The sequence below is a fragment of the Calliphora vicina genome, chromosome 1, assembly GCF_958450345.1.
Source record: "Calliphora vicina chromosome 1, idCalVici1.1, whole genome shotgun sequence".
NCBI lineage: Eukaryota > Metazoa > Arthropoda > Insecta > Diptera > Calliphoridae > Calliphora > Calliphora vicina.
The window spans coordinates 154,442,259-154,454,794 of record NC_088780.1 but is presented as its reverse complement, the minus strand read 5'-3'; the positions used below and the strand labels follow the sequence as shown (position 1 = coordinate 154,454,794).

General features: G+C 28.7%; 1 protein-coding gene across 4 annotated transcripts in view; it reads right to left on the bottom strand.

Moving 5' to 3' along the window:
- cher (filamin-A) overlaps positions 1–12,536 on the bottom strand; it is a 127,746-nt gene that overhangs the window by 32,879 nt on the left and 82,331 nt on the right. For all 4 annotated transcript variants that reach the window (XM_065516224.1, XM_065516220.1, XM_065516221.1 and 1 more), the window contains 3 exons: positions 10,969–11,773; positions 9,522–9,974; positions 9,304–9,448 (listed from right to left, as the gene is read on the bottom strand). In XM_065516224.1, coding sequence (XP_065372296.1) covers positions 9,304–9,448; positions 9,522–9,974; positions 10,969–11,773 — 1,403 coding nt within the window. The remainder of the gene's footprint in view (positions 1–9,303; positions 9,449–9,521; positions 9,975–10,968; positions 11,774–12,536) is intronic.

Here is a 12,536-nt window from a genome sequence, read left to right as displayed (position 1 = left end):
ATTATAGTGTAAAACAACATTTTTTAGTTTTCTATTTATGACCAATGATGTTGACAATTTTTGGTACCAACAAAGCGTTATATGCGGAAGATTTTGCCTTACTTCTTTAATTTAAAACAAGTACGAGAGCTATATTCCGCTTTGCCGAATCTTATATACCCTTCACCAAATATATTTTTAGGTAAACAAAATTTATTTTTTTTCCAAAGTTGATTTTTAATTTTTTTTGGAAAAAAATTGTTTTTTAAATTTTTTTTTTGTTTTTTAATTTTTTTTTTAATATTTAGCGAAAAAAAACTTTTGGTGAAAAAAAAAATTCAGTTTAAAAAATATTTTTCCGATTTTGACCCATTGTAGGTCCAACTTACTATGGTCTTATATACGTCGTTGCAAAGGTCTTTGAAATATCTACTGTCATAAGATATCCATATTGTCTATATTAATGACTTATTCACCCTTATCGCGAATCAATATTTCACATGAAATATTATCCCTTTTCCCATTTTTGGTTCATAAACTTTGTTCATGTGAAAAAATTCCCCATGTTGGGAAATTTTTAGATCGAATTTTGTAAACAATAAACATCTGTTACGAACAAAATCAACTATTGTGAATGAAAAGTTCAGGGGAATATCACGATAGCAATTTCCCTTCGAGGGAAATGGATATTTCATGGGAACATAAATGTCACATGTTTTTCATGATAGGGGGTGATTAATCTAGATATAGGTCAAAAATCGAGGTTGTCCTGTTATATCTCAGCCATTTGTGGACCGATTTTCTCGATTTAAATAGCAACCGAGCCGGAAAAATTCCGGAGATATTGATGTATGAATCGTGTATGTAAGTTATTTGGGGTCTTCAGAAAAATGATTTCAACAGATAGACGGACATGGCTTAATCGACTATAAGGATCCAGATTATATATAATTTATAGGGAATGACAAACTTATATATACCCTTCTCAAGAAGGTAAAGGGTATAAAAAGTGCTGCCGAGGCACACCGATTGCTCACCCAAGGTTATAATGAATGTGTTCTAACAGTTTCAACCTGCGAGAGATGGTTTGTTCGGTTCAGAAGTGGTGATTTTGAGACGGAAGACAAAGGTAGCCCAGGCCAGCCAAAAAAGTTTGAAGACCAAGAATTGCAGGCATTAAACCATGAAGATTGTTGTAAAACTCAACAAGAGCTTGCAAAATGTTTGCAAGCAGCAGGATTCATCCAAAGCTGGGAAATTGAGTACCATACGAATTGAAGCTGAGAGACCTTGAGGAATGGATTTTTTTATTACGATAACCTGAAGCGTGAGAGATCGTACGTGAAGACCGGCCAACCAGCCGAATCGACACCAATGCCAAATATCCATGAGCTGCTGAAATCTGGCCGGATCATTATGTAGAACCTGTACCGAATGCAACTGTTACGTTTGAAGCAAACATTTGTCGAAAAACGCCCAGACATCCATCGCGTCCAGATAGGCCACATGTTGCAATACTTGTTAAAAACCGCCTTATAGTCCAGACCTTGCCCCGTCCGACTACTATTTGCTTCGATCGATGAAGAACGAATATCCGAAATTGGCTTGATTCGTACATGGCCTCAAAAGATGAGCAGTTCTTTTTGCTCGGAATCCATCACCCCTATCGGCAATAACATGTGAAATTTTGTTCCCATGCTATCTGGAATATCATGATGAACTTTACATTCACAATAGTTGATTTTGTTCGTAACAGCTGTTTATTGTTTACAAAATTCCATCTAAAAATTTCACAACAAGGGGAATTTTTTTCACGTGAACAAAGTTGATGAACGAAAAAAGGAAAAGGGAAAATATTTCATGTGAAATGTTGATTCGCGATAGGGGTGCATATGTTGCCAGAAAGATGAGAAAAGGTGAGATCTGTGAATGCCCAATACTTTGAATAATATTGTACCAATGTTTCAAAATAAAAGCTAAAACTTTTAAAAAAATCCCTTTAAAAATTTTGTGGAATGAACAGCTATTTTTATTATTTCCCAGGAAGAGCAATTTCGTTTATTTAAAAATGTTTACTTAAGTAATCATTGTGCTGCTGAAAATGGGTTAATGCTATAATAATAAGCAGCAAAAATAAAAACTAAACAAGTGTCTGTCATTTAAATTGTCACCTACATATAACTACTAATTCTTAATTCTACATTTATTTATATTTAATAAACAATATACATATGTATGTATACATCATTATTATGTTGTCTTTTCTTTTTATAAATATGTATTAAAAAAAAAAAACAAACATAATTTATAGCAATGGAAAATTTAACATATGCACATTTAACAAAAAAAATCTATTTATGATTTTTTGATTGAACTCATTTTTCGAATGTTTCGAGTGTGTGACATTTATATTAAAATATTTTTTTTAATTTTCTATTTATTTCCTGTTGCAATTGCACATTCATTTCTCACCTAGTTTCTTTTTTATTTATTTTTTTTTTAATAAAATTTTACCTAAATATTAAATGTAAATTTAGTTATTCTATTTTAAATAAAAACATTGAGGCGGGTGGGTGTGCAACCTAAAAAAACACACATTTCTAGCATTGTAAAACATGGATGTCAGACAACAAGTACAAAATTTTTAATATTTCTATTTGTTTTTTTTTTGCTTTTTTTGCAATCAAATGAAAACTAAAATATTTGAAAAGAAGATAATTAAATTTTTAATTTAATTGTTTGTGATTGGTAGCATATGCGCTTTGTTTATATACTGAATTTGTATTTGTATATATATGTTCATAGTATATAAACGGAAAATAGTATATAACAGCACACATGTGATTTGGGAATACAAAATTTGCCGGCCATTTAACATAAGAGTTCTTTTAAAACAAAATATTTGTTTTTTTTTTTTTTTTGGTTGGTTAGAAAATTTTATTATATGTTCATATACCTACATATTTAAATTACAATTTTGTTTTTTTTTTTTGAAAAGAGGACTATTGGGAATTATTTAAAATTAAAAAAAATATTGTTTTACAAACAATTTCTGAAACTCAATAATTAGACAAAACCATATTCACAAATCCTTGTTTATATAAAAATAATTTTTTGTTAATTCAATACATATTTACCAATGTTTAGGATAGTTTTTTTACAAAATATCGACCATTCTAAGTTTATTTCAAAATAGCTTTAACATATGCCAGTATTCTTGCTATTTCCGGTTATAATAAGATGCTTTATTTCTTGTGTACAAAAAGTCTAGCAGACTTTTAGGCTGTTTTAAATTAATTGGCAGAGTCAGCTTTAATATAAGGAAATAATGGTTTTTAAATTAAATTTGATTATTAGAAGTAAAGTAACAATTTAAATCTATCACAGTTTTAATTCTTAGATTTCCTACTTGAAAATGAACAACTTATGCCAAATTTATATCCAATTTTTTGTCAAATATAATTTAAATTAAATTTACAATTTGGCTACTTATTTATTCGCACTGACCCTACTGCACATGTTTCATATTCATATAAATACTTTTACTCGTATTTATTAGATGTTTGAACAAGAAAATCTTTTATTTTCACATTTTTCACTAAGACTTATGAAATTAGCCATTTAAAAATATTGAGAGATGGTGGTCTATAAATTATTTTATATATAACTAGGTTTTAGTTCATTTATCTATACACAGAAAAATAAACTTGGGGAAAATGCAGAAGAAATGTAGCAATGATCAATCAATATTACTATACGAATCTTGAGAAAGTGGTTCTTGAATAGTTACAGGGGAATATAAATATAATCTACGGCTAAAATTGGATAATGACAAAATTATAACAATAATCGACCTAACTATGAAAGAAATTTTAAAGTTATTTTTGTTAAAGTCGACTTTATTTTAAAATAGAACTTTTGTTTTTATTTGAAAAAAGCTTCAAAACTTTTTCCAACATTCAAATAATTGAAAATAATTTTCAATGAATGTAAATAAAAACAAGAAATTTCAAAAAATTAAAAAACCAAAATGTGCATAAAAGTTCAAAACAAAAAGCTTTTTTTGGAAATAATAAAACAACATTTTAAATTACATACATATATTTGAAATTTATGGACTTAAAATCGACTTTAAGGCTTTTGTAGTTAGGCTGAATGTTTTTAATAAAAATTCACATTAAAATTTTTATTCAGTTTGATCATAATTTCTAGAAATAACCAACAATTTTAGAAAATATGAACGTTTTCAATATTGATAATCACCCCTAACGCGAATCAATATTTCACATGAAATATTTTCCCTTTTCCTTTTTTCGTTCATCAACTTTGTTCACGTGAAAAAATTCCCCTTGTTGTGAAACTTTTAGATGGAATCTAACTATTTTGAATGAAAAGTTCATGGGAATATCACGATAGCAATTTTCCCTTCGAGGGAAAAGGATATTTCATGGGAACAAAATTTCACATGTTATTGCCGATAGGGGTGAATTTCTCAGATAGAAAATGTTTGATAAATAGTTAGTAGAGGCTTTAAAACATATTTCGAAACATTCACATTAAGTCCTCGTCTCGTCAGCGAGGTATAATCTGTTGATTATGTCTTGCTGACATTTCACCAATGGTCTAAGGAAGTAGGATAATTTAAAAGTACGAAAAAATTAACGAACTGATTCAGAAAAACGACCGGAAAACAATTGAGTATTTTTCATACAAAAATTTTATAATTGTTTTCTTGAAGTGTTTATTCGAATTAATTCGTTTTCCTAATTCCTTAGTACTTAAATTTATTGATTTCATTCCTTTTAGAATACATTTTGTATAGAATTAATTCCTTATTGAATCATTAAAGTTTTCTTTAATTCGAATACATTTCAAAATAGCTTAATATAATTTATTGATTGAATTCAATTATTCTTTAATTCAAATCTATTATAAATAGGTTTTGGAAAAGGTTTTTCAATTAATTTTGTAAATGATTAAAAATATAAAAACATTTTCATTCAATTTAGATTATATTTGAAGCATTCAATTGTATTATAAATAATTTAAACAATGAATAAATTCTATTCAAATGAAGCTAAAGAATTTATTTTGTTGGGAATAGTTTTATGTAATTAATTCTGAAATTTTGTCGAAATATCTTTACATGGACAGCCAGCCAGACGGACAGTATCTAACATCTCGGTAAATATACAAAAAAACTGAAATATAGAAAAAATGTCATGAGATAACATGGAGTTTTCTATAGCGACAATTTTGTCGTATTTCATCAAATTCTGTAGTCTATTGAACCCAATTTATTTGGTTTTAAATGACAAATTAATAAATCTTCAATTTATGTACGCTCTAAAATGTCTAAATTTATGTTGTAATAATTATTTTATCACACAACAGACAATTTAATTAAAACGCCTGTGACTAAAAAGTTGGAAAATAATAGAAAATTTAAAAAAAAAATATCACAAGAAATCTGAATTGTTGTGAGAAAAATTTGATTTTTCGGTAAATGTCAAATAAATTTGTTAGATTTATACAAGACATATAATATCTTAATATATAGACATGCATAATATTACACCTATGTTTATTTAATTTAATAAATTTATATTCAGTCTTTCTTTTTATACCCTTCAGCTTCGTGAGAAGGGTATATATAAGTTTGTCATTCCGTTTGTAATTTCTACATTTTTCATTTCCGACCCTATAAAGTATATATATTCTGGATCCTTATAGATAGCGGAGTCGATTAAGCCATGTCCGTCTGTCTGTCTGTCTGTCTGTCTGTCCGTCTGTCTGTCTGTCTGTCTGTTGAAATCAATTTTCTGAAGGCCCCAGATATCTCCAGGATCCAAATCTTCAACAATTCTGTCAGACATACTTTCGAGAATTTTGCTATTTAAAATCAGCAAAATCCGTCCATAAATAACGGAGATATGAGCAAAAATCCGAGACAACCTCTGAAAATTTCATCAAAAAACACAATGTATTGCATGCTTTGACAAAAAAACAACAAAACGTATGTTTGGATGTGCAAGTTTTGTGTATTTTGTTTTTTTTTTGTGTTTTGTTTCTTTTGGCATTGTTGTTGTTTTTTATATAACTAAACGTTAGTTTGGTTGTGTGTTGGTTTTTTTTACAAAAAAGCAACAAAACGTATGCTTGGTTGAGCATGCTTTGCGTATTTTGTTTTTTTGTGTGTTTTGTTTCTTTTGGCGTTGTTGTTGTTTTTTATACAACTAAACGTTTGTTTGGTTGTGTGTTGGTTTTTTTGACAAAAAAGCAACAAATCGTATGTTTGGACAAAAAAGCAACAAATCCTGTGTGTTTTGTTTCTTTTGGCGTTGTTTTTTATACAATTAAACGTATGTTTGGGCGTGTGTTGGTTTCATTGGCTTGCGTATTTTGTTTTTTCTTTTGGTGTTTTGTTTCGTTTGGCGTTGTTGTTGTTTTTTATGTTCTTGATAAATTTAGGATGCTGTACGCTGAAAGTGGGCAATGTACATACATATATACTAATTATAAAAAATAATAATGCATCCACAACAAAGGTGAAGGGTATATAAGATTCGGCATAGCCGAATATAGCACTCTTACTTGTTTTTATATTAAATTGTTTTAAATACACATGTACAATTCTTTTTTTGTTTTTATTATTTAGTTGGGCATTGTGCCCAAAAGGATTTTTTTTATGATTTATTATTTAAATTATTGTATTTATGTCTACAAATGTTTTATTATTTATTTATTATAGTTCAACTATTTTATAGGATTTAATTATGTGCAAATGTACGTATTTGTTCACCTAAATTAAATGTGCATATTTTATTTTCAATTCGTTTTAATGCATCTGTAATCTTTTAACATTTATGTAAATTTTATTAGATATTTGGCATAATTTTCATTCCCTGTGTATTTTCTTATCAACAAGTGTTTTTTATACCTGAATTATAAATGTAAACCATTAAAATTTAGATTATATTCAATTTGTTTGGGGGTTTCTAAGGGCATTTTGTTAAATGTCCATAAATCTTAAATCTTCTTTACGGGAAGATTATCAAAAGTTTCAAATACTATACTAATACTCAAATACCCAGCCAAAAATTTTGGGTAATGAAAATAAATTAAAAGTATTGTTTCCAATTTCCTTGAAAATATTGCTAATTTTTACAAGTGATAAATTAAAAAAAAAAAATTTTAAAAAATAAAAAAAAATTTTGAAAAATAAATGTTTGCAGTACAATTTTGTTCACTAAAACATTAAATTTTTTTTTTTTTTTTAAATATTAAAATGAAAATTGAATTTTTTTTTTTAAATTTTTGTAGGCGTACTTTGAACAATGTTTAATTTCTTTTAGATTTAAACAAAATTAAAAAATGTTCTAATTTTTTAATTCTCCACGGAAAACTACAACAATAATTTTTCTATAGAGAAAATTTTGTCATGACATGACATGTTTTCTTTGCAGAAAATTTTGTCATGACATGACAACAAGTTTCCTTTGCAGAAAATTTTGTCATGACATGGCAACAAGTTTTCTTTGCAGAAAATTTTGTCATGACATGGCAACAAGTTTTCTATACAGAAAATTCTGTCATGATATGACAAGTAGATTTTTGTGGAGAAAATTTTGTCATGACATGCAGTATTCTTTGGAGAAGATTTTGTCATGACATGACACGTAATGAGAAGTATTTTTCTACAAACAGAAAATGTTGTCATGACATGACAAGAAGTTTTCTGTGGAGAAAATTTGTTCATGACATGTAGTTTTCTATAGAGAAAATTTTGTCATGACATGACAAGTAGTTTTCTGTGGAGAAAATTTTGTCATGACATGAGAAGTATTTTTCTACAAACAGACAATTTTGTCATGACATGACAAGAAAATTTTGTCATTATATGACAACAATTTTCTATGGATAAATTTTGTCATGACAAGAAGTTTTCTATGGAGAAAATTTTATCATAACATGAGAAGTATTTTTCTACAAACAGACAATTTTGTCATGACATGACAAGAAAATTTTGTCATTATATGACAATTTTCTATGGATAAATTTTGTCATGACATGTAGTTTTCTGTGGAGAAAATTTTGTCATGACATGAGAAGTATTTTTCTACAAACAGAAAATTTTGTCATGACAAGAAGTTTTCTATGGAGAAAATTTTATCATGACATGACAAAAATTTTTGCTATTGACGTTTTTTCATTATATTTCAGTCATAAGATAAATACTATTTTTTCCGATTTAAATATAACAATTCAATATAATGGAAATTATGTGATTTTTCCTAAAATTAAAAATCCAAAATCTCCTCAAATACATAAATAATTTGAAATTTGGTACTCACCTGCAATTTAAACCATTTTAAAATAATTATCATTAATCAATAAATTAAATCAGGAGCGAAGCATTAGATTACGGTGTTTGGCAAATTGGTTGAGAGCAAGAAACACATAATTATTTACGTGGCGGAGCGCAGCGTAGTGCAAAAATTAAAACGTTCGTTTGTTTTTATGATGAAGTTAAAGAAAAAAAATTTATATAAAATTAAATTAGCAATTATTGTGATACAATTAAGCATTTGAATCAATCAATATTTTAAAATATTGGACTTTACCATCATTTTACAATTTTTAAAAAATGTTAATTTCTTTTTTACAAAAAAAGAAAAAAAGTATTATATAAGAAACACATAACACAAACAGCCTTAATTTAATAAATAATAAAATAAAAAATATTTAAATAAGTTTTATATAAAAAAAGCCAAAATAATATAAAATATACAGCAGCCAAAAAGTTTTAGCAAATTTGGTTAAATATTTTTTAAAGCGCATTTTTTGTTTTTTGTTTCGAAAAATTAAAACGTGCATGCTGAGTAAAAGAAATTTTGGGGGTTTTTGTCATAATTTGTAATTGGTTTTTTTGTATACATTGTTTATAAATTAAATAATTTATTTTATTAAAAAGTGTTTGTTGTTTGTTTTGTTTTTAAAATTACAATAGTTTTTTTTTTAGGTGTAGTTTTGTCTAATTAAATAAATAATTTTAATTCTATTAAATAAATTCAAAACTGTTTGTGAAACTGTGTTTTCTATACTTTAAATATCTTTCTTTTAAATAATTTAATTATTAACTATAAGTAATAAACTAAAGTTAATATTACTTTAGCTTTATAAAATAATTCAATTGATTTTAGCTTAATAACTTTTACAAACAATAATTGCTAATTTATTTTAGGCTTAAGAAAACGATAGAGGCAAGTCCTGGACTTTAAACTGTTTAAGAGAAAATATTAAAAGAAAAACAAATTAAACTACCTTAATGGAGAAGCTACCGTTGGGTATATCTTTGCCACCAAACTTAACATTGACATCATAATCACCAGGATCATTTAAGGCATAGAAGATATCGAAGAAACCATCCTTTTCGATAACATCAATATCAACCAAATCCAAAATTTCCCTAAATTAAAAAAGTACCAAACAAATTTAAATAAAAAGTTATATAAACTAAAATGTATGACATAAATACTTACACTCCTTGCTTGGTGGTGATTTTACAAGTGACAGCACCATCACCGGCTTCACGAGCATCTACGGTCAAATGGCTCTTGCTACCCGAGGGTTGTATTTTTTGTGCCTCTTCGACTAGTTTACATTTTTTGGCCTCACCCGTGGCGAAAGCTTCCAATTTGAAGGGTGATCCTTCGATTTCTTGTCCTCCGTATTTAATGCTTACATTGTAAGTGCCACATTCATCGGGTACGAAAGATACCACATAGGTACCATCGTTGATTTCTTGGAGACGTGGTTTAATTTGTCTACCTTTGGGATTCTTAATATCGACATTGATGTCGGCTTGTCCAGCTTTTTTGGTATCAACTTCAAATTCAGCTGGTTTGGAGGCAGGAGTTTTCTTTTTGTCATTGACACCCTTGATTAGAACCTTGGAGGGTTCAGCCTTGGGGAAGACAGTCATGACGAATGGACTGCAAGTGATTTAAAAAATATATTAATTAAAGAAATAAATATCGACAAAATTACATAAAAACAGATTTTCCTTACAGAGCAAAAATAACATGACATAAATTGTTCTATTTGTCTAGACATGAAGTTTTGTCATGACATGAATTTTTCTTTGGAGAACAATTTTCATGACATGAATTTTTCTATACAGAAAACATGAAAATTTTGTTATGACATTAATTTTTCTACAGAGAAAATTTTGTTATGACATGACATGAATTTTTCTATATAGAAAATTATGACATGAAATGCATTTTTCTATAGAGAAAATTATGTTATGACATGAATTTTTCAATAGAGAAAATTATGTCATGACATGAATATTTCTATAGAGAAAATTATGACATGAACTTTTCTATAGAGAAAATTATGTCATGACATGATTATTTCTATAGAGAAAATTATGTCATGACATGATTATTTCTATAGAGAAAATTATGTCATGACATGATTATTTCTATAGAGAAAATTATGACATGAACTTTTCTATAGAGAAAATTATGTCATGACATGAATATTTCTATAGAGAAAATTATGTCATGACATGAATATTTCTATAGAGAAAATTATGACATGAACTTTTCTATAGAGAAAATTATGACATGAACTTTTCTATAGAGAAAATTATGACATGAACTTTTCTATAGAGAAAATTATGTCATGACATGAGCTTTTCTATAGAGAAAATTATGTCATGACATGAACTTTTCTATAGAGAAAATTATGTCATGACATGAACTTTTTTATAGAGAAAATTATGTCATGACATGAACTTTTTTATAGAGAAAATTATGTCATGACATGAACTTTTTTATAGAGAAAATTATGTCATGACATGGCATGAATTTTTCTATAGAGAAAATTATGTCATGACATGACAATGATTGTTGTATCATAACAACAATTTTTCTGTCAATATAAAATTCTCATTTAAAAAATTTTCTTTCCAACACTCACCTGCATGGCACTTCAGTATCGGCAAATGTAATGGTTGATGTCAATACTGAACCCTCTTTGGGTGGTGAATAATAAACACAATAGATGCCATCACCCTTCTCTTCCACACGCAAATCTTCTACTGGGGTACCTTCAGAGTTTTGAATCTTAACGGCAATACGGCCGGGACCAGCATCCTGAACATCAATGAAGAAGTGTGTTGGCACAGCCTCTCTCACCTCACCATGTTCAATACCAGGACCATAGACCTTAACCTTAGAGGGATCCGAACGTTCTTCCACAAACACCGAAAATGGTGAACCGGGAATATGTTTGTCGGCAAAGCGTATAGAAATATCGTACTCTCCCACTTCGGTGGCCACATAGTCGACATCACAGCTGCCATCACGATTATCAATACAAGTCATTTTAGCCTCTGAGGGACCTTCAATGGCCAATGAGAGACCACCCTTGCCAGCACCTTTAGTTTCAATAACAAACTTATTCTTCTCGCTCACAAAGCCGCGTTTCAAGCCGGGGCCGTAGGCCTTGCAGCGTGAGGGATCACAACCGCTCTTGACATTGACCACAAATGGTGAACCGGGCACCGGAATGTTATCGTATAATAGCTCAATCGTATGACGACCAGCCTCGAAGGGTGTGTACATAATGCGGAAGACATCGTCTGTGGTGCCGGGCAAAATTTCACTGGGCAACATTTGTCCCTTGGGATCGAAGACGGAGCAGGAAAGTTTTTTGGAATCGATGTTGGTGCCAACTTTGCTCATATCAACCATAAAGTCGGTCTTTTCGTTCATAATGACACCTATAAGGGTGGAACAAGGGAAGGAAATACAAATTCGATTAGTAAATTTTTGGCTAGTTGCAGGAGTATAAAGTAAACGAGTAACACAACATTTGTTTATGGGATTTTTTGTTACGAGTTAACTTTCTAAAGAGTCTAGTACACTATCACAACAAACATAACAGAACAAGGTTTAAGGTTTTTTCAAACAACGTAGTACAAGGACTGGGAGTCTATGTAAAAATAGTTCTAAAATTAAATAATTTTTAAAGGAATATCATATAAATTTTGGGTTTAACATAAAATTCAACTTTAATGTATAAAGTTGCGTCTTAATCCACAAATCCTGTAAATTTTAATAGACTTAATTTGAATGAAGTACACAAATTAAAATATTTTTGTTTTTTTACTTTTTCTACAGCCTTTTGTATTAAAAAGTAGTTGCCTAACATTTAATTGCTTTCAATTTATGCACGATCGAATGTTGATACGTTGAAATTTACGATTTTGACAAAAGATTTCTCTCCATTCACACGACAACCGGTTTTACTCAATTCTCAACGATTTCTTCATTATATTATTTGAGATCACTATCAGTTACGAGGTATCAATATCTGACTATCATTAAGTCGGACTTTTCATAAAAAATTCTTAAATATAATTTTTTTTAAAATAAACTTTGGTTCAAAAACCGAGATTAACACTTCACATCCTTGAAGCATGTTACGAACAGAAGGAAAATTTCAGAATAAGACAAAAAACCACACCGGGATTTGAAAAACCA